The sequence below is a fragment of the Nyctereutes procyonoides genome, unplaced genomic scaffold (genome assembly GCF_905146905.1).
Source record: "Nyctereutes procyonoides isolate TBG_1078 unplaced genomic scaffold, NYPRO_anot_genome, whole genome shotgun sequence".
Taxonomy (NCBI): domain Eukaryota; kingdom Metazoa; phylum Chordata; class Mammalia; order Carnivora; family Canidae; genus Nyctereutes; species Nyctereutes procyonoides.
The window spans coordinates 24,169,624-24,193,578 of NW_026575048.1; the positions used below are offsets into that span (position 1 = coordinate 24,169,624).

At 38.6% G+C, this 23,955-nt stretch overlaps 1 protein-coding gene across 5 annotated transcripts in view; it reads left to right on the forward strand.

Moving 5' to 3' along the window:
• Nucleotides 1-23,149, forward strand: part of LCLAT1 (lysocardiolipin acyltransferase 1) — a 198,629-nt gene extending 175,480 nt beyond the window's left edge. For all 5 annotated transcript variants that reach the window (XM_055327474.1, XM_055327475.1, XM_055327472.1 and 2 more), the window contains exon 6: nt 19,165-23,149. In XM_055327474.1, the coding sequence (XP_055183449.1) occupies nt 19,165-19,667 (503 nt within the window). In that variant the 3' untranslated portion in view covers nt 19,668-23,149. The remainder of the gene's footprint in view (nt 1-19,164) is intronic.
• The last annotated feature ends 806 nt before the right edge of the window (nt 23,150-23,955 follow it).

Sequence of the window (23,955 nt, forward strand, 5' to 3'; positions counted from 1 at the left end):
GTTTTATAGTTTGCAGTCTTGTACATATTTAGTTAAGTTTATTTCCAAGTGTTTCATATTTTTGATATTATAAATGGTAGTCTCTATAATTTGAATTTCCAGTTGATCATTGCCAGTATGCATAAATAATTTTTATATTGAATTTGTATTGCTAAATCTACTTATTCCAGTAGCTTATTTGTAGATTACTAAAGATATCCTACAGTGTTTTTGTATTGCCAGTGAGTAAAAACAGTTTTACTTTTTCCTTTTCTAGCTGTATGCCTTTTCTTTTTGCCTATTGCAATGAGTAGGACCTCCAATACCACATATATGGTAATAAATGCTATCGTATTAATGAAATACAGATATATACTTACTTAGTGTTATTTTAGATATGTGGGATTGAGACACCAGGAATATTCTGCTTAGTAACTTGGACTAATTTTTGAAACTCCTCTCCCTACCTAACCCCTGTTGAACATCTCTGTGCTGGTGAGCTTCTAGCTAGGTCTAGGAAGAAAGGTAAGAATCACTGGTTATCATACATTAAAACTTGAGGTCTTTACATACTACTTATAAACACTGGAATGTAAAAAGCCTAACCCTGCTATTAAGTATAGCCTCAGCTGAGTGAACACTGGTGTTGGAAAGTGGTAAAATGTTAGTATACCAACCACATGGCTCTAAGACTCAGGCCACAGCTTTCCTCTTAGCCTGAGGATGCAGACCAGCAGAATTTCAGCACTCCCTGCCATAATCAGGAAGCCTCTGTTAGGTGGCTGCATTCTCACTCAAGTTCAGCACTTCTACCCCGCTCCCAAATAGGAAACTTAAGTGTTCTACTACTAATAAAAAGGACTTTTCTCATGTATCTCTTTTTTAAAAATTCCTGTCTTTTCCTGGTATATGAAGGTTTAGGGATTGACTGAGAAACCAGGCTGAATTAGAAGTCAGGCAAGCCACTCTCTCTAGTCCATCCAGGTTCATAACTGCCTCACTAGGTCAAATGCAGTGAGAAATGATTTTCTCTGGTAAACTTAGGAACCATGAGGGTTTTCAGGCAAAATTGCAGTGTTGGCAGAGTTGATCTTTGCCTTTTTCCCTTTAAAATTCTTTCTGCCCAATCCCAATCATTTTGTGCCCTCTCACTGTCTCCTAATTATCTGAAATAATATCAGGCAAGATCTTTCTCCAGTGCCCCAGAGGAGGAATAAACTCTTTTCAATACCCTAATCACATCTCCTTCTATAGGGACACATCTTAAGGCAGTTACTGTTGTAAGTAAGTCACTATATAATGTGAATTAGGGCAAACTGTTTTACCTTAATTTAAAAATAACTTTAATAGACAACATTCACTGATCTCTTACTAAGGATTACCTCAAATAATCCTCCCAGAGGCAGTGTATGTTTCTAAGGCCACATATTAACAAGGAGTGGAATTAGACAAAGATCCCAGTCTTAACTTGATTCTAGAGTCCAACTCTTTTTTTTTTTTTTTGTAAATTTATTTTTTATTGGTGTTCAATTTGCCAACATATAGAATAACACCCAGTGTAGAGTCCAACTCTTAAACACAATTCCCCTTGGCCTCCTCTGCTTAGAACTATACCTATAACCCAATATTTTCCAAAATGTGGTCCTTCAACCCTCTATGAGATCAGAATTTCTGGAGTGTCTGTTAAAATGTGAACTTCTTGATCTCACCCACACATGCTAAATGAGAATCTTTGGGAATGAAATCCAGGACTCTTAATTTTCAGCTAGTTCCCCGGGTGATTCTGAGGCAACTGAAGGTTGAGAACCATTGCCATAGCCTCTCTTCCTCAGGAATGCATCTCTGCAGTTTGTAGGAATTGCCATAAAATTTTAACTGCATTCTCCATAGGAACTTGCAGTCAACCTATTTACATAAATTTAGAAAATAAAATCTAACTTTTTCATGAAGCTCTTTCTGACTGGTAACTTTGCTCTTTATTCTCAAAATGCTACTTCATAACTCAGAACTCCAATGAAACTTTAGGAAAAAAGTTTTCTTCCCCAAAATGAAGACTGAAAAACAAAACAAAACAAAACAAAACAAAACAAAAAAAGAAAAAAACAGGGGTACGTGGCTGGCTCAGTTAGAGGAGCATGCAACTTCCATCTGGGGGTCATTGGGTATAGAGATTACTTGAATAAAAATAAAACTTTAAAAAAAGAAAAATAAACCTTGATATTTTATATTTCTTAATGGATACTGTATTAGTTTCCTAGGCTACTATTAATAAAATCACCACAAACTAGGTGGCTTAAAAAAACCTGAAGCTTTATTGTTTCACAGCTCCGGAGGCCAGAAGCCTGGAATCAAGTGCTGGCAGGGCCATACCTCTTCCTGAGCTCTAAGGGAGAATTCTTCCTTAGAGCTTTCTCAGTGCTGCCTAGTGTTCCTTAGCCCGTGGCTACACATAACTCCATCTTTGCCTCCATCTTCATATAAAGATCTTCTCCGTATCTCTGTGTGCCCTTTTCAGTCTCTTCTGAGGACATTTCCATAGGATTTAAGTCTCCTGAGTCCAGTATGATCTCAGTTCAGGGCTTAATTACATTTGCCAAGATGCCAAGACCGTATTTCCAAATAAGGTTATGTTTGAAATTCTGGTGGATGTGAGTTTTCAGGGAGATACGGTTCATTCCACTACATATATTTATTTGCTTCCCTAATTTATTGTTATTCTCCCAATTTAAATTTCAGGATTGCTAGCTATTCGTCCAGATGTTGACTGTCCATATAACTAAGGTTGATTTTCATTGAAGTATAATTGACACACAGTGTTACATCAGTTTCAGGCTACAGCAGTGATTTGACAGCTCTATACCTTATGCTGTGCTCACCACAAGTGTAGCTACTACCATCTGTCACCATGCAATGCTATTACAATAGATTGACTATATTCCCTATGCTGTACCTTTTATTCCTATGACTTAATACATTTCATACCTGGAAGCCTGTATCATCCAATTCCCTTCACCCATTTTGCCTATCCTCCATCTCTCTCCCCTCTGGTAATCGCTAGTTCTGTATTTACAGGTCTGTTTCTCTTTTTTGTTTCTTTATTCATTTGTTTTTTCAGATTGCACATATAAGTGAAATCATGATATTTTTCATCTGACTTATTTCACTTAGCATAATACACTCTAGGTCTGTCCATGTCATCATGAATGGTGAAGTCTCATTTTTTATGGCTGAGTAATATTCCATTGCATATATAAATACACTATATCTGTATTCATTCATCTATTGATTGACACTTAGGTTGCTTCCGTATCTTGGCTCTTGTATACAATACTGCAATAAACAGAGGTGCATATAACCTTTTGAATTAGTGTTTTCACTTTCTTTGGGTAAATATCCAGTGGTGGAATTACTGGATCATATAGTATTTCTACTTTTGATTTTTTGAGGAACCATCATACTATTTTCCACAGTGGCTGCACCAGTTTACATTCCCACCATCAAAGCATGAGGGTTCCTTTTTCTCCGCATATAAACACTTGTTGTTTCTTGTGTTTTTGATTTTAGCCATTCCCACAGGTGTGAAGTAATATCTCATTGTAGCTTTGCAATCCCTGGTGATGAGTGTGTTTATAACTGGCTTTAAACAAAAAGTCTACTTATTATTCCAATGACTTTTTATACTGATTCACTGGAATTGATCGCTAGATGGAAACTCTTTCTCCTTCTGCTTCCTGTTTCCTGATGACTGTTTCCAAAGAAAACATTTGCTTAATACTTGGTTTACCTTATTGGCCTCCAGTCCTGATTCCACCCCTCTGCTGCTCAAATGTAATAGAGTTTACTAAACAACTGGGCTTGATTATAACCCTGACCTCTGCTTTCTGATGAAACTCAACAAAGTTTACTAGAAAATAAATTCACCCTTAATATCTCTCCGTACCCCCAGTCTTCATTGATGCTTTGGAGAGAATTGCTTTGAGAAGTTTGTCAACACTAAGAAAGTTCTAGTTGACATTTGGGGACTATTTAGAAGAATCTTTGATCCTCTCTAATCTAAGGCATAAAATACCGAGAAAGAACATTGTTACATGAAATATTCCCTTCCCCAATCAGCAGTTGATTCTAAGTAGACTCCATGGGATGCAAGCAAATGATTTTTCTGCCTGGCAGAGCACATAACAGACCACAGTTACTCAAAACCAAGAATCTAAGTTTACAGATGTAGACTGCCACTTTGATGGTATTCTGATCACTTAAAAAGATATAGAATACTTGGATTAGAATCCAATTCTGTGTAATGTTACCATCTTTCTTCGAGTTTTATCCACATATAATTTAAAAACAAAGAGAAGTACAAAAAGGGAAACAACATGCCAAAAGGAAAAGAGAAATGTAACCTTTTTTTGGCCAGAGGTATCAAAATGGCATACAATGTTGTTATCAGTAGGTCAGCTCTGTTCTTTGAAACACATCTGTCTGAACTGCATCAAATCTATTTACTTTTTCTTGCTTTAAACTTCAAAAGATACTCCATATACTATGTAAGAATAGAGCCTACTGTTCTTTTGCCATCTTGGAAGAAACTGAGACTTTTGTCCTTTGGTTGAGCTACCCACAGCCTGATTCTTTATCCTCTCAGTAGAAAAGAGGTCACAGTTCTGTCAGATTATCCCTTCATCCCAGTAGTAGCATCCTTTTTCGTTTGAAGCATTGGTTTGAAGTTTTGAGTATTCTGTATGTGTATACATACTTTTTTTTTTTTTGAGGGTGGGAGGCAGATGGGGAGAGAAAGAGAGAATCCTAAGCAGGTGCCATGCGCAGCAAGGAGGCCTAACACAGGGCTCAGTCTCACAACCCTGAGATCATGACCTGAGCTGAAACCAAGAGTTGGACCAATTAACTGATTAAGCCACCCAAGCACCTCCCGTATTCCCCATATTAATCTACTTGCTTCACCACTACCACCAGCTCACCTTACAGGACTTGTTAAAACAAAGTACAAAGACAAGAAGGAACAAATTATTATTTCTACTAAAAAGCATAAAATATAATTCCTTGGTGGAATATTTAATTTGGTAATTTGGAAAACAGTGTATAAGCAGGTGGTGGTGGAATGAAGTGGGAAACAGCCTTCAAAATCGGCATAGCCTTGTGCTCAAGTATCTCTCCCCTCATGCCTTTCATCAAACAAAGGGTCTTGTGGATTAATAAGCCCCAACTGTGGAGTGCATGCAGCTGTGGTTGGATCACATCTGGTTGATCAGGGAAGCCTTGTTTTACTGAGATCCCTAAACCTAGACAAGCTCACTAAACAGGAGTTCTGATTCCTAAGGGATTAAAAACAAGGTAATTTAGTTCTTGGATCATCTAAGGAGAAGGTATGTCCCAGGAGATGTGGCGCAAGCCTAAGGCAGTTTCACAACCACTTCTGACCGAGCAGTGTGGCTCCCAGTGTAGAACTCAGGGCAGGCGAAAGAAGAGAACTCATCAGCAACCAGAGACCTTCACCTTCTACTCTATTTTTCTTGCTCTTGAAGACAGCAATTGCCCTGGACCCCATTAATAATACCCCACCCTCGACCAAACTTACTTTTCTTCTCAGAGGAAAAAAGGATGAAATTGCAGAGAAGACTCTCTTCTATGCAAAATCATTTACACAATAAAGATCTAGGGAGAGGGAAGCCTGGGTGGAGTTTAGCGCGCCTGCCTTTGGCCCAGGGCATGATCCTGGAGACCCAGGATTGAGTCCCACGTTGGGCTCCCTCCATGGAGCCTGCTTCTCCCTCTGCTTGTATCTCTGCCCCTCTCTCTGGGTCTTTCATGAATAAATAAATAAAATCTTTTCTAAAAAAATTAAGATCGGGCAGCCCAGGTGGCTCCACAGTTTAGCACCGCGTTCGGCCCAGGACATGATCCTGGAGTCCCAGGATCGAGTCCCATGTCGGGCTCCCTGCTTCTCCCTCTGCCTGTGTCTCTGCCACTCTCTCTCTCTCTCTCACTCATAAGTAAAAATCTAAAAAAAATATTAAGATATAGGGAGAGTAGTAAAGTAACATTAGCCTTTGTGGGCATTGTTTTTTAAATAAGTTGGGCTGTATTGTTATTAGCATAAGTTTTTAAAGATTTACAAAACTGTAACTTAGATAATCCACTGTAGTTTAGATAGCTGCCACAAAGTGGGTGGAAGGGTCTAGCTTGTGATTGGATGGATCAATCAATTGAACTTACTCCAGGAGTCATAACAGAATTTTACATAAGATCCAATTGTTTATACTTCATATAAAACCATAGCAAAACTCTTAATCAGAACGTGTGTATGATGTGCTTAAAAGATGAAAATAATAGTGCAGTATTAAACTTGAATAAAACTTGAAGATCTTCCATATACAAAGTATTGGTTTCATTAGTGAGTACAGTAGACTGCCTTTATAAACTGGCTGATCCACACGCCTTCTCTTACTTCTGCTAACCTGCCAAGGGAAGCCTTATTCCCAGATTGAAGAGCAGGAACCTGAGGCATAGGGAGGTTAAGTAACTTCCTCAAGGTCACAAAGGTCACTATGCCTAGGTATAAAACCAGGTCAGTCTGACTCTATAGCTCCTGTTTTTAATATGTAGTTCTTCGAAGGTAGAGTAGGATAGTGGAAAGGCTTTGAGTCAAACACAGCTGATTGCTGATTAATCTTCAGCAAGTGATTTCTCTGTGCCTCAGTCTCTACAACTATAAAAGAGGGATAATATCACAAGGGTTGTTAAAGATCATAATATTTTAAAGCTCCAGAAGGGCAGAGATCTTCCTTTTGTATATCACTGTAACCCCAAAGCCTACAGCTGTGTCTGGCATAGGGAGTATGTGCTCAAAAGAGAACTTGTTGAATTAAAAATGCCTAGCACTTTGTAGGCACTCTGTAAATGGTAATGTCCAAGTGCGTTATCAGGCCTCTTCAACCCTAACATCAGAGTGTAGAGACTAATAGTGTGGTCTCTGGTCTCATTTAACTTGAAGACCAGCAAATTAGTAGAGTGTGCATATGCTGACACTTTGGATCCTTTAATCTAGTACTGATTCATGGTCTGCGGTTTTGGAACATCTAAACAAATTGAGTTGAGTTCAGCAGTGGCAAATTATATTTTGTTATTGTTCTTGTTTTTCCCATTGCATTTTGAATGTCTTCTCTCAACATCATTTTAGCATTTTATTTTTCTTTTGAAGAATAATGAGCAGAGTATGAATTTTTCAAAGAATAGGCAAAATAAGTTCATGTCATCAGTAACACAATCTACACATGCACAAATGTTAAGTGGTGGTTATGCTTAATAAGTCCTGGAATGAATTTGGAACTAGGATTCTTGTCCCTTTACTTCACAGCACATTATTTTGTTTTGTTCCTTGCTATTTTTGCTATGTAATTTCTGCACTAAAATCCCTATGATTGAGGAGACATGGTACATGAGGACAGCTGCTAGGGTAGCCTGCCTATAAAATTAGCACCTGTGCGCTTTGTCCCTATTACACAATAATGACATAATAGTTTGTATTTCTGGTAAAAATTGAACACAAAATTTTATCAAGCACTATAACTATCAAGCATAGTACATCTGTATGTGCATACTATACTATATGTTATATTGTATGCAAATCTATGCATTTTTATGTGTAGATTCACATAATTCTTTTAATCTCTTTATGATTTTGTTTCCTTTATTATCTGTAATCTTAAATATTTATGGTCTTCCTTCCACTAATCACATTCATGGAATTTAGTAGTAATCTTGTCAAATAACTAGTTTTTGTATTTATTGTTTTTCACTATTTCTTAGTGTTGTTTCATTAGTTATTGCTTTTTATCTGTAATAATCTTTTTCCCTATATTTCCCTTTGGATTCCTCCCCAACTTCTGAGATTAGTAGTTTATTTTTTCATTTTTCTCCTATAATAAGCATTTATTACTGAGTATAGCCTTCACTCTATCCTATTGATTCCATTTTTCATTCTTTTTAAGTAGTTAATAATTTTTCTATTGATTTCACCTTTCATCAAGAGTTATCTAAAAGTGTCCTGCTGGGGCACCTGGGCGGCTCAGTGTTTAGCTCAGAGCATGATCCCAGGGTCCTGGGGTCGAATTCTCCACCAGGCTTCCATAGGAAGCCTGGTTCTCCCTCTGCCTATGTCTCTGCCTCTCTCTCTCTCTCTCTGTGGGTGTGTGTGTGTCTGTGTGTCTCCTGAACAAATAAAATCTTTTTAAATATAAATAAAAGTGTTCTGCAGAAGGGGGGACATTTATATATATGTGTTTTCTTTAATGGGATTTCGATGTGGAATGTATGTGGCTTATAATATTTCAACCTTTTTTTTTTAAGATTTTATTTATTTATTCATGAGAGACACAGAGATAGAAGCACAGACACAGGCAGAGGGAGAAGCAGGCTCCATGCAGGGAGCCTGACATGGGACTCAATCCCAGGTCTTCAGGATCCAGCCCTGGGCTGAAAGAAGCACTAAACTGCTGAGCCACCCAGGCTGCCCTATTTCAACTTTTATAAATGTGTCTAAATCTCTTATCACCAAGTAAATAATTTATTAGTGTTCCATGGATACTACCACCCTCTAAAATAGTTTTAAAAGACATATAGATCTCTATAATCTTATTAAATCACATTTATCAATAGTTATTCAGTTCTTTTATGTAATTGATTTTATTACTGGTGATCTATTATGAAAGGCACAGAAGCCTACACTAGAATCTTAAAATTCTCTTTGCATTTCTCATATATTTCCTTTTAATAATATCTGCGACTCTGATTCATACAGATGTTTACCCAGTATTTTCTTTAAGAAATTTGATCTTATGTATAGATGCTGAAAGGATAGTTGATAAATTTTAAGCCACTCCTAATAAAAACTAAAACAAAATAGAAATTACTAATAAAAATAGACTACTGTTTTGCCAAAACTCAGCAACAAGAATCTCCTACTAAAGCCCTAAGTCCATTGACCTTTTTCTTAGCAACTAAATGCTAGTGAAAGCACTAAGACTACCTTAAAGAGGAGAAAATTGAACCTAAAACTGTTTTTTGCTGCTGACAGAATATCCACAAAATCAAAAAGAATGTAGTAAAGAAACAACCCAATGTAGTAAGAAAATGTATTAAAATGGCTACATTTGCTGTACAAATGTACAGCAAACAGATTTTTCTCTACTGAAGCAGTGATTGCCTAACAGCAGTAGGAATACATATTCCTTTCACAATAATGGCAAAAATTCTTAAATTATTTGAGTATAAATTTTAAAAGAAGTCACAGAAGCTTTCTGAAGAAAACTGAAATCTTATTGAAAGGCCTAAAATAAGATTTGAGCAAATGGAAAAGGATACTTTTTTCTTAGAGGAGAAGACAGTATAAAAGCGTCAGTTATTTCAAGGTTATAATGTAAATATGCAAATGCAATTTCAGGATAAGTTGGGGGATGGTTATTTTAGAATTGAATTAAATGCTCTTAAGTTTATATTGCAAAAGAATTGCCAGCAGGAGAGTCAAGTATAGTATGAAAAAGAAAACAGGCAGATTTGCTTTGCCAGGTTGTCACTAAGGACATCAGTATGGTGGTTTTGGAACAGGAATCGACACAGATAAGTGGAGCATACGGGAGAAGGGAAACTAGATGTTTATATATTTGAGAATTTAAAGTAAGACCAAGTTGGTATTTCAAAACAGTGGAGAAAATAAGAATCATTTAGTAAAGGATGGTAGAAAAACTCTGACGTCTACTGAAAGAAAATTGGAATATAAAATTAAATGGAAAAAGTGTTTTTTTTTTATCTTGTAGAAAAATATAAAATAAACATACAGTCTAGGGGCAGGGGGAGATAAAAATAGGCATCCAAAAGCTATAACAGAAAGAGAAATGAACTTGTATAGACACATAGACACACACAAGTATTGGGGGAAAATGCCATAAATAAAAGCAATAGATCATGGATTTGTAAACACATTTGCAACAAAAAATAGAGGCTTAATATTAATAGTTCATGATAAAGAAGGAGCTTTGCAAATTGGCCAAAAAGAGACAAACAGCAGATAGGGACTAGATAGAAGAAATGAAGCTACTTTCACAAAGCATCAAATCCAACAAAATCAGTTCCCTATGGCCAGGGAAACACTCGTGACCAGCTGATAAAAATCACCGTGAACATAAGGTGGAAGGTAGCGTTCTTATACACCATAAGATAAAAAACTGAATTTTCAAAACAGGCAAGGCAGTCTACCAGTATATACTTCCAATGGACTTGTTAAGCTAATTAAAGACCTACAAATTAAAACAAAATGATACACTTTGGCACCTTTATAAAAATTATAATACCAAACATTAGTAAGTGTGAAAAGAAAGCTCTATCATACATTTCTTGTGTTTAAATTGAACATTCCAGGGGTCAGTTTCCTTTATGTAGCAAAAAGTCTGTTGAGGAGGTGTTCATATCTTTAATCCAGCAATTCAGTTTATTGGGAATTTATCCTAGAAAAATCACTATCATTAGTTACAAAAAGATCAATTTAAATGTTGTTTGTGTGGAAACAACTTAAATATCTGAAAACAAAGGAATTTTTTTTTTAATTTTTATTTATTTATGATAGTCACAGAGAGAGAGAGAGGCAGAGGCAGAGACATAGGCAGAGGGAGAAGCAGGCTCCATGCAGGGAGCCCGATGTGGGATTCGATCCCGGGTCTCCAGGACTGCGCCCTGGGCCAAAGGCAGGCGCCAAACCGCCGCGCCACCCAGGGATCCCAAAACAAAGGAATTTTTAAGATTTCTATATAAACAAATGTCTTGGATCCATAAAGTGACATTTTAGAAAATCTTTAATGACCTGTTTGGAAAGAAGCATGAAAAAACAAGTTATAGAACAGTACATATAATATGGTCCTATTTTTCAAAAGTTTGTAGATCTCTTTTTCAAGACATACTTTTTATATAAATATGTGTGTATATATGTGAATCTGGCCTTAACAAATATATAATATTGTGATCTTGCCTTCGATGATCTATTAATACGTCAATATTATAAATTGTGGAAAATGTCAACATGTTTTCATTCTGTCTAGAAACTTTTTTTTGAAGACTCAGATTCAATGCGCATCAGAAGATTTTCATAACTGAAAAGATTCATGCATTTATACAAAAGTTTAACAGATTTAGGATAGGAATGTGAAAATCTATGTCCCTGAAATTACCTATAAGAACCAAATTCAGGTTGGATAAGCATGACTGTTCACAAACAGCATTTTCAGTTTTACCTTTCTAGCTGAAAGTTGATTTTTAAGCGCAGGCTGGTTCTCTTTTAGAAAGAGGAAGTGTTCATTTTGACTTAAAAGCAAGATAGGGCAGGAGGCCAACAATCCTGGAGCACAGATCATCACCTTCCACTTCTGAATGCCATCCAAGGATTAATATCTACACTTAGCTGAAAATGTCTAAGGATGAGTTGGTAGGGATGTAGAGAAATATGTGTATTGGGTGATGAATTAGGGCCTCTCCCCTAGAGCCAAGGCCAGGCTCCTCAACACTTTGCTTCTCTGTTGTGGGAGAGGTGTAAGAGTAGGCAGGAATAGAGCACAAGGTGTGCCATAGCAGACTGGGAGTCCTCCTCAGGGGAAGTCCAGGGACAGAAGGAGGATGGAGGATCAAGGGTAGCACCCTAAACCTCGACTCCCTGCACTACAGGTAATCACACCCCTGGAGGAATAAGAACAAAAATCAGAGCACATACCATCTGCCAGGCATTTAATAGCCCTTCTGGCCAGTCCTCACACAACCCTAGGAGGGCAGGTAGTTTTTTTTACCTGCTTTTATAGGTGAGGCTTTTGGTGAACATGCTAAGGTCAGAGGGCTAATGAAGGGCAGGACCAGAAGTGATCTACTTTTCATTTCTTAAGTATTCAACTTACACAGAAGGACAAATGAATAATATTCTCAGTGGTAAGCAGTGTTTTCTCCAAGAAAATGGTACTGAGTCCTAATACCAGCTGATTTTAAATGGTTCATGCATGCCATTTTGAAGCTGAAAGGTGTCTTATTTATTGGTATTTTTAGTCTAAATATATCAAAACCTATCAGTTCTGAACCATTCTTCAAAGTGCACTGACTAGTTCCAATTTGTCATACTTATTATTAGCTGTGTACTAGTATATGTCAGCATTAAAGTGACACAGTGAGTGATTGTGGAGTTACTAAATCCAACTTTGATCATTTGGGGGTAATTTTTTTTTTAATCTGAAAATAGTGCACAAATCCAGTAGCTTCAGCATTTTCTCTTAACACAAATGCATCTTAGATGACAAGCTACTTTATTTAAGACTCTCCAATATATGTAGTTAGACTTATGGACTTAGATGTGGCTAATTGAAAATAGGCTTATGCAGATTTTTAATTTTTTAAAAGTATTAAAGTTGAAGTCCAAATAAATTCTATTTTTGTGTATTTTGCATGTTTTCTTTGTCTTATTGTAGAATGGAGAAAGGAAATAATAGTTAATAATTAAAATTTAAGACCACTTTGGGTGAAAAAGAAAAAGTTTGCACTTCTGTTATTCTGCCACTGAACTATATAATTGAATGTGTATCCTTTAGAAGCTGTGGGCAAACCAGGATTTCTTCCAGCAGTTCATTCATTTTGAAACCTACAAATGTGTAAAGAATTTTTTCTCTTCCCACTCCCAGTGAGCTTTTCATATTGAATAGACTCTTGTAATGATCATGGGCCCAACTTGATATGCTTGGAGACACTCCCTTCTGCATATTACATTTAAATTCCAGGCCTGTCTTTTAATCCTCTGTTGGTTACTTAGATCTGACAAGTATTGGAAATGCCCTTAGTGTCAGTCTTAGACTAAAGATAAGAAATAATAAATGTTTGTCCTGTTCTCCCAGGGGGGAAGAAGAAACATCTATGCGCCCAGATGAGTGTGGGTATTCTAACATGTGAGAGCTTTACATAATAATAATAAAGTTTGAAACTTTGCAGAAGACACAGTATTGGGAACAGATCATTTTCTAAGCATATCGGCAGGTGACAAGGTGGCTAGATAGCATTTAGATTGATAATCTCAGCTATATAAAAAGCAATGAGATCTTTTTTAAATGGCTTTTACTGATGGCAGCCATCTTAATTTTTATTTAAAAGGATTTTGTTTTCATACCAAAAGATTTCAAAACTATCAATCCTTTGTAGTTGGAGGAACTTCTCTCTTATTATTACTATTGTATTATTTTAGCCTTTTACAAGCTGGTAAGTGAAATAAAGGCACATTTCAACTCCTGAATATCCATTTCAGTATTGTCACTTAGGAATGGAACAGCAAGCCCTGCTCACCCTTACCTGTTGTTACCTTCTGAGAGGAAACTAACTTGTCTGATAGTAATGGCTCCTTCAGGCTAGAGGCCATGGGGCCAGGAGGTCTTGATAGGGTGATGTGAAAAGTAAGCTCCTCTATTAGCAAGAAAGAGTTCCGTGTGGTTTTGGGTTGTCTGGAGACAAGAAACGTAGTAGAAAGTTTATGAAGTATCAAGACATAAAAGGTATCAGGACATAAAAAGCCTTTGTCCCTTTCCTTCTCTCTTGCTCAGCTTGAATGCATTTGAGTCTCTGATGCTTAAGAATCTAGTACAGCTCAGGGCAATGAGCAACTAGTGTAAGCTCTCTCTTCTCCCAACCTCTGTAGTTCTTCCTTCCTCACTTCGTTGCCTTTAGATTCTCACATTACAGCATTGGCTCTTGCTTGTAACATAGTTATTTTAGTTATGTTGAGTTCTATCACTCCAAAGTTCTAAATTCCAAAAAAAGCAATTTTTGGAAATTTTTGGAATATTGCCTTTTTGTAAGGTGACACCCCACCACCCAAGATTGTTATGATTCTTTCTGAACCAAGAATCTGTAGAACATAAATTTAAAAAAAAAATCCAATGCAGCAGGTAGATCTCATTAACTGAATATAGAAGTTATAATCATACTAGCATTAAGAGCTTTCTTTGTGTCCAGCACTATGCAAAGAGCTTTATGTTCACTGCACTGTTTATAGCAACCTCACATACAAGGCATTATAATTCCCTCTTATATTTTTAGATGAGAAGATATCAGACCATAAAAATACTGGTCAAGGAAGCATTTCTGGAACTTGTCTTAAGTGCAGGGCATTGTACTCGGTACCTAGGATCCAAAGCAGAGATATGGTCCTTTCCCTTTCAAGTATTTATGACGCCCTGGGAGACTGGGTTCCTGTGAGCTTCCAGTAAGAGAGGACAGGATGGCAGACGAGCGCCCAAACAAGCACACAACATATGTGTCCTGAGCATGCCAGAGAGCAGGACCATTCTGGACCCATTACTTGAAGAAAGCTCTTCTTGGAATGCAATCTTCTTGAGATTACAGGTAGACCTTAGAGTGTAGAGAAAAGATTTCAGGGAAAAGACTGTATATTTGAGGCAGAGGGAATATTCTTGGCAGTTTTGTGGAGTGGCAGTTCGAATGCTTGACTTGTGTAGAAGGCAGGAGGTCCCTGATTGGCATCTTCAGGACTCAGGTGAATAACACCCTGGACAGTAGTATAGAGAAGGTATGTGAATGAGGTTTTCCCCCTGCAAATACCATGCTGCGTTGGTGAGCTAATACAGGCTAAAGTTAGAGGGACAGATTAGAGCCCAATGCTAGCATTGTGATTCAGTAATCACTGTTTGCAGTTAACATTTATCACATGCTTACTATGTATCAGACCCTATTTTATATATTGTTATATGTATTGTTTAGTGCTCACAACAACCCTGTGAGGTAGTTTGCAGATACAGGAACCAAGCAAGTCTAAGACAAGTCATTAAGAGGCAGAACGAGGATTTGAATGCGGGCTGTCTGCTTCCACATCCCACCATGCTCTGCATGGCAGTGTTTCTAGAATTTTTCACTTAGGAACATCTCTATTATAAATGATACTCACACGGGTCTCAAAACTTGCCATTTACATCCTGAACAGACACATGTTCACATTGTGTCAAACCATTCCCTACAGGTTATCCAGAAGAGAGTTGAAAGCAAAAGCAATTTAGTTTCTTACTAGTGTAGTCCTGTCCTTTTTGATAGCTGTTCATTAGCATTAAGGACCACCTGTGGAAGAAGGCTGGCTCACTGCTGCAGAGGAGGAGCTATGTGAAGCGATGTGGTGTGACAGGAGAATGGTGGGAGTGGCCTGGGGAAGTGGGCAAGCCTGGGCTGTGGACCAGTAAGGCGGATGAGACTAGCAGCCCTTTTGAAGAAGGGTCTGGGCAGAAGGTGAAGCAGAAATACTGATTACAGCAGAGTTTGGAAAGTAGATAAGACAGGCACTCAGTTCTGAATAAGAGACTAAGTGGCACGACAAGTGACAGGAAGTGACATTTCCTCCACTGTGAGACAAAGTGAACTTCCTGCTGGAGTCAAAAAGGTCCAGCCTCACCTTTTTTTTGAAGCTTTCAGATCTGCCTCCACTACAGCCATGCCCTGCACAGGCCTTTCGTCCACCTCCACTCTCATATAAACAATGCTCAGCATCCCTGCAAGACTGTCCTTCCAATTTTAAATCTAAGTCTTGTTGACATAGCTGTTTTCATTTTTCAGACTACAGTCTTTGTCAGGGGCTGATTATATTTATAAGACAGTTATGAAACCAAATCCAAACCTGGATTGAAGCAAATCATGGAGTAGACAGATAGTTGGACATGTACAGAAGACTTAAAGAATCATTTAAAAAAAAAAAAAAAAGAATGTAACCAACCTAACCAAAGACGTAAAAGGATCTGTACTCTGAAAACTATAGAACACTTTTGAAAGAACTTGAAGAAGACACAAAGAGATTGAGAAACATTATGTGCTCATGGATTAGAAGAACAAATATCGCTAAAATGTCTCTGCTACCCAGAGCAATCTACACATTAAATGCAATCCTTATCAAAAGACCATTTTTCACAGAGCTGGAATAAATAACCCTAAATTTGTGTGAAACCAGAAAAGACCTGAATAGCCAAAGGAATGTTGAAAAATGTTGAAAGCTGGAGGCATCACAATTCTGGACTTCAGGCTGTATTACAAAGCTTTAATTATCAGGACAGTGTGGTACTAGCACAAAAACAGACACACAGATCAATGGAAAAGAATAGAGAACCCAGAAATGGACCTTCAGATCTATGGTCAGCTCATCTCCAACAAAGCAGGAGAGAATATGCAATGGGAAAAAGTCTCTTCAACAAATGATGCTGGGAAAATTGGACAGCCATGTGCAGAAGAAGGAAACTGGACCACTTTCTTACACAAAAATAAACTCACATTTGTGAGACGGGAATCCATCAAAATCCTAGAAAACACAGGCAGCAACCTCTTTGACCTCAGATACAACTTTTGCTAGACATGTCTTCTAAGGCAAGGAAACAAAAATAAAAATGAACTACTGGGACGACTTCAAGATAAAAAGCTTTTGCACAGCAAAGGAAACTGTCAACAAAGCTAAAAGGCAGTCTAAAGAATGGGAGAAGATACTTGCAAATGTCTTATCAGATAAAAGGCTAGTATCCAAAAAATCTGTAAAGAACTTACCAAATCCAACACCCAAAAAACAGTCCAGTCAAGAAGTGGGCAGAAGACATGAACAGACATTTCTCTAAGACGACATACAGATGGCTAACAGACACATGAAAAAATGCTCCACATCACTTGGCATCAGGGAAAACCACAATGAGATGCCATTTCACACTAGTCAGAATGGCTAAAATGAACAACTCAGGAAACAGCAGACATTGGTGAGGATGCAGAGAAAGGGGAACCTTCTTACACTGTTGGTGGGAATGCAAACTGGTGCAGCCACTCTGGAAAATAGCATGGAGGTTTCTCAAAAAGTTAAAAATAGAGCTGCATTACCACCTTGGAATTGCACTACTAGGTTATTTATCCAAAGGATGCAAACATAGTAATTTGAAGGGGGCACATGCATACCAGTGTTTATAGCAGCAAGGTTCACAATAGCCAAAACGTAGAAAGAACCCAGATGTCTATCGACAGGTGAATGCATAAAGAAGATGTAATATATATAGTGGAATACCACTCAGCCATCAAAAGGAATGAAATCTTGCTGTTTGCAACAGCGTGGATGGAAGTAGAGGGTATTATGCTAAGCGAAATCAGAGAAAGACAAATACTGTATGATTTCATTCATATGCAGAATTTAAGAAACAAAACAGATGAACATAGAGGAAGGGGGAAAAATAAGATAAAAACAGAGAGGGAAGCAAACCATAAGACACTCTTAACTCTAGGAAATAAACTGAGGGTTGCCAGAAGGGACTTGAGTGATGGAAATTAAGGAGGACACTTGATGGAATGAGCACTGGGTATTATTCAACTGATGAATCTCTAAATTCTACCCCTGAAACTAATAATACACTAGATGTGAATTAAATTGAACTTAAATGTAAAAAAAAAATTTTTTTTAAACACAACCTGTCAGTGGGAAGAGTACACATGGAGAGATAGAGAGGAGAAGTGGCTTTGTAATATTGAAGTAAAATATAAATGGAGATGCACTCTTACACAGTTTGATGTAATCCAAACCCTAATCAAGATCTAGGATTTTTCTCCCACCCAGAATACTTCCTCATGATCCTTCCTAATCAGTTCTCACCATCCATGGCAACCACTGTTTTGATTTTTGTCCCCACAGATTAATTTTGCCTGCATCATATAGTTTTATCACAAATCATGTATGAAAGGGCTCTCACTGAAAAGAGTATGGTATGGAAGAAAGTAACATTCAGAGATTGTGCACCAACCTGCTGTGTGCCGTGGATGAAAAATTTACTCTGGGCCTTGTATACAGGATTCAACTGGGTGATCCTCATGTTTCCCTAAAAATCTTAAACTCCACTTATATTTCTAATCTCAAAGACATCACCATTCACTCAGTACTCTGAGCCAGAAAATTTGAGTTCATTTATTCCACTTTATCCTCTCACATCCAGTTAATAGCTGTCATGTCAGTTCTCCCATGTAATTTTTTTAGACGTGTCACTTCCTTTGTCCCTGCGTTCATTATTTGACTTGTCATGATCATCAGATTACTCTTACTACCACTCTTGCCCGTGGTCCTCTCTAGACCACTCTTGTCACTGCCCCTGAGGTAATGCTTGCTAAAATGAAACATACTCTGTTCCCTTCTCTGTTTAAAATCATTACGTGGTTCTCCACCTTTTAAGGTGCTTTTCTGTCACTCACAGAATTGAGTTCAAATTCTCAACTTCGACAGTGAAGACCTCTACTGGAGGTGTGCCTGCAGGGTACTTCTGATGCCCTCAGCCCCACTGTGTTCTCTGCAAGACATTCACTCTGCACCTGATCCACCTGCCTAGCCAGTTCCCCTTACCTGTGCAGTCTGCCTTGTTTAGGGGACACTATGCATGCCTGTCTCCCTGATTCTCTTGAGTGAGGTTAGAGACCATGTTTTATCCATCTGTCTCCAGCATCTGGCCTGTGTCTTTGCTAAAAAACACTTAACCCCAAAGTAATTAATTGGGAGATTGCTAAGGATGATGGTATACTGGGTTAGGGTCTTACTCAGACTAAGTGGTTTAGGTTTAAAAAAAAACAACTTTTTTTTAATCACAGAAAAGCAATTAAAAATTAAAAAATCATATAGAGGTTTTCATGTGTCTCTGGTCACTTTACTAAGTCGAATTCTGAGTCCTTTCTAGTTCTTGTAGTAGTAACCGGTTAAAGGTGAGAAAGTTTGTTTTTACTTGGAGAAAAGGTCTATTAATAAGAGGTGACTCCCGCTGGTATAAAAGGGGTAGTCCTATGCTCTTTTATTTCTGTCTCAAACCTGACTTAATGTGTGCTTATCCATTTCCTAGAATGGAAGGTTACTGTTTCTATGAATGAAGATAATTTCTTTCTAAAGGTCTTCATGGTCATTAGCAAGCAGATAAAACTGAAGATGACTGGTAAATATTTACCCAAATGCCTGGGAACACCAGTATTTATAACCCTCGTTTGTTTACCGTGGCTCACTATGTCCTGATTTTTCCCCCTGTGTTTGGGTCTGCCTGGTAGTTTGAATCAGCCTTACTGCCCCCCATTGATCATTACTCGGTCTGTAATTTTATCTTCTCCAAAACCTAGGTAGGAACCTTGATGCTGTCCATGACATCACGGTGGCGTACCCTCACAATATTCCTCAGACAGAGAGGCACCTCCTCCTCGGAGACTTCCCCAAGGAGATCCACTTCCACGTGCGCAGGTACCCAGTAGGTGCCCTCCCCGCATCCGCAGAGGACCTCCAGCTCTGGTGCCACAAACGGTGGGAGGAAAAGGAAGAGAGGCTGCGCTCCTTCTATCAAGGGGAGAAGAATTTTCACTTTACCGGACAGACTGTAATTCCACCTTGCAAGACTGAACTCAGGGTCCTGGTGGTCAAATTGCTCTCCATACTTTACTGGACCCTATTCAGCCCTGCAATGTGCCTCCTCATATATCTCTACAGTCTTGTTCGGTGGTATTTTATCATCACCATTGTTATCTTTGTGCTGCAAGAAAGAATATTTGGTGGACTGGAGATCATTGAACTTGCATGTTACCGGTTTTTTCACAAACAGCCGCATTTAAATGCGAAGAAAAATGAGTGAGATCATGAGGTTCACAGTGTGATAGCCAAGGGGATATTTTGGAAATGTGTTGAGCCTTTGTAAACGGAGATGCATTTTTGCATGACTATGTCAAATATTTCTACTACCATCATTATTTGTTAAAGATATTTTGCACTTAGTTTTGTGGGAAAATCTTGCTACACATACGATTTCTTTTTAAATCTCTGAATGTAATTTCAATACGTAGCAGGGAGCAATTGCTATAAAATACTAGGGCCAGAGTATCACTAAGCAACCACTGGGCTGTTAACGGACAGGGTACCACAAGATTTTCTTAAAGGCCCAATCCCATTTCCTCACAAACTCCCCAGACCAGAAGCAGGTCTGGGGTTGGGGCGGCTCAAATCAAGTGCCAGCACCTGACTGTGGAAGTGAGGGCCTTTCCTCCCGGCCCCTCCCCCAGCACTCTCCACAGGCTTTTCTACACCAATCAAACCATTGCATCCTTCCCTAAGGCCAGAAAACAGAAATCTCTCGTCCTTCAGCCATGCACCCAGCACCCATTTCGATAGGAAGTTCTTCATTACTCATAAAACCCGGGCAGTTAGCCTTGCAGTCCCCCAGACATCAGAAGACCACCTGTGCCCTTTCATCCCATGGATATAGTAAGACCTGGACATTTCTCAGGGAGCAACCACAGGCTCTCCACTTAGAAACCTTAGTTTGAATTTTTACAGATTGGAATTAAGACAGTTTAGTTCTTCACTTGTACTTACTCTTGCGTGCCCAGCGCTCGTTGGCAGGTGTAGCTTTTTCTGCGTTAAAAACAGTCTATATCAAGTCACTTACCTTTCTAAAGGAACGTGTGGAAGGTTCTGTTACTGCAAACTCTTAAAGTTGTGTCTTTTGAAATACTTCTTTAAAACCTGGCCCAAAAAGGAAGGTTATTGTATTTTCTGTACGTGCATGGGTATCTAACATCTGCCATTAAAACAACAGCAACAGCGCTTGCAGACAGGGCAGTAATGGCTTAGCCTAAATTATTCAACCCTTGCAGCCTTGACAGATTTTACTCTAAAAACTAAAGTAACAGGAAAAATGAACCCCTTTTTAATGATAACGAGGGCTCGCTGTCTTTTTAGTCCTTCCTGTTTCAGTACTAAAATTTTAATCCACTTTTGACCAATCAGTTGTTTGCCTAAATATTCCTGACATTTGGAGTCCATGGAAAATCCGGCAAACCAACAGCACCCATGTCCTTCTGAGGCAGAAAAATCGTGGTCATTGTTTCCACCCTGCTGGAGCTGTGTACCACTGTTTTTATCATACAGTGGAGACACTGGTCAGAGTCACAGAAAATAGGCAATTAAAGGTCTTTAGCTGTTAGCAAACTTGTCCACTTTACTCCTGCCTTGAACCAGCCTCAGAAGCTATTGCTTTATGTACCCTTTTGGCACAAATGCCTTCTCCTTAATTACAACCCATTTTTGCTCAACAATGACTTTTACCCAACATTTGAAACATGCACTGCCATCGCTGGCTCAGAGGAAGAGAACTAGCTAGTGCCGCACCTAGGGCGCCAGCCTCTATTGAACCACTCCCCGCTTCCCGGGCTGTTTTCACTCCTGCTAAGAGCTACTAATTAGTTGTTATGCAGGCCTGCTCCATCCCCAGCTCTTTAATCCCATGGTTCTTGAGGTGTTTTTCTTCTTTAACCTTTTTTTCCCCCTCGAATAAAAGAGGTTTCTAATTTAGATTTCTGTCAGACCTCCTATAATTTTGGTTATATTTGGAAACACGGAATTGTATAATCAGTCCTGCATTTGTCCTGGGCAAAGGGGAAATGCCGTGTCCTTTGTCCCACACATGTCTATGCTGTAGTGTGTCCAGCGCCCTTCCTCCAGCTCCTTGGATGCTTGTTCATGTGTGACCTCCGTAGAAGAGCATGAAGCCAGTACAGGAGGAAAGCTCTTTTCTTTCCTTTTTAAAAAAATGTTCTCTTTTGATCATAAAAGACATGTTCATGATAAAATGCAAACTTTGTTTTACCTACCCAAAATTCATATGCACCAAAACTCTACAGGGGAATACAGACATCGTACCTGCTTTCAGAATCAGAAATGATAACTTCAAAACTAAAAAAGTTGCTTCTTTTTGTTTGGTTTTCTGGTTTTGTGTTTTGGGGTCTTTGTGTTTTTGCAGTAAGGCTTCTTTCAAAAGTTGTAATTATTTATGTTCCTACATATCTCCCTTTTTCTTTTAAAAATTTTTTAAAGAACTACTCAGCGGATGATTTGGAACTTAGAGCTTTGTAAAAATTGGTAACAAAATGTCAAGTAGAAGTTAATTTAACTTTAATGTTGTGATCGGCCTCAGAAATGACCCCTTCCACACCTTCCCACCTCCTCTCTCTGGACTCAGAGTAACCCTTGTTCTGCTGCGTCCAGACGCACACTTCCCACTGACTGCTCTTTCGGTCCTCTGAAGACTGGCTCAGTGGACTGTGAAATGTTTACAGTACCGTCTGTCCAACTGTTCAGTCTTTACCATTCAGAAATGTTTCAAACAAAGCAAGTGTGGTTCATATGGGACATGAACCATTCTACTTAAAATAGGAAACTACAAGTTAGGGGGCCGATGAGGCTGCAAGTTCTTTCACCAGACAGCTCTGACAAGCAGGCCAGAATCACTGCACAAATCAGTAGGAAAACATGGTAAAAGATTGGAAGAAAAAGAATGTTAAACAGAGCACGTAATTTCAAACTCCTATTAAAGCTCTTCCTTGTTTGTTACACTATGAACACGCAGATTAGGGAGAAATACCAGCTTCCACTCACATCACTTTGAAATGAATCACTTCCTCAGCACCATCTCGGGAGCTGGACCTTGGTGGCCAAGACCGAATCCTGCAGAAAGGGTAACGCTTCTATGCACCTGGCCTGCAGGCTCTGGGCCCGACCAGGATGCCCTTGTGCACTTTTATAATAGAAACTCTAATGGAGGAAGCCTGTTGGTATTAAATTGTTTACATTTCTTTATATAAATAATGTGCTTTCAGTGCCTTAGTTACGGGTCCCTTTCTTTTTCTGGTTCCAAGAATTCTGCAATGTGTTCCTTAGGTCAAAGTCTCTTTTAGCTACTCACTGGGAGGAAAATGGCTTGTAAACACTGGTCACTGTGGTAAACACTACTTTGTGGGGACATCTGGAGAGGAGAGCTTGTTGCTGAGGTAGCCTTTGCCTTAGTGCTGTTATTTATGTGATAGGAAACAAAAATGGTCTTGTCATGCGATGAGCTTCAGACTGGAGATGGCCCAAAAATTGTCTTGTACTTAAGTTTTTATTTCAGAAGAGAATCTTGGTTTTAGTAATTTATTTTTTAAAAGATTATGTATGAAACACCAAGTTTTAAAAATAACTCACAGAATGGCCTTAGTTTTCAATGTCCACTAGTATGTTTGTGAGTTGTGTTATCTGTAATTTACATCCCAGAATAAAGTGGAATGAATTGGATAGAGTTTGTCCATGTATCATGTTTCTGTCTTTGCTGGAATGACTTAGTGTTGCTGTGTTTTCCCATGTTGTTATGGTCTTATGGTATGTAGCATTAAGGAAGAGCTCATCAGTTAGGACTCTCACAGATGTTTAAAAAAAATGCTCACACAAAAAGGGAATATGCTGCTTCCATAATTGAAAAAGCCTAGGGGCCACAGTTGATTTCAGACCTCATGAATGTCATCAGAACCTGGTTTTCTTCCATTTCTGTCAGCTTAGCTCAGAAGGCAGTTTGGTCATTTCACACTTGTAGGGTTGTAATGGCAAATACTAGCACCACCTGCTGTAAGAGGTAAATGGGATTATACGCATCCCCCATCACAGTCAGAGTTATACTCTATGTAGCTGTGAAAGCAAATTCTCTAGAAGAGCCTGACAAATACATGAAAATGTGCTTAGCAAATACAGATGCATGGAAATCATGGAACTGAGGGGTAACAGAATATGCCATCCCAAAACACGACAAGTTGAGCACATGCCATCCAAAATAGACCACTTTGGTATGTTGATGGTTTTGAGTTGTAGGCACACTTGAAAGGCAGCAATTGGAGGAAAAGGCTTTCTATGAACACCCTTATCTGCCTGAAGACCAGGTCTCCAAAAAGACTCAATGGCCATAAACCCCTTCTCTGGGAGTTTCATCAACCAGTGAGGGTGGACTCCTGTCACAGGAGAGAAAAAAATCAACACCACACCCAGATAAACATCACAAAACATTCTACTTCCCATTTATTCTTCTAAGGGCCGGTTTATCTTTCCTAAAAGCCATTTAC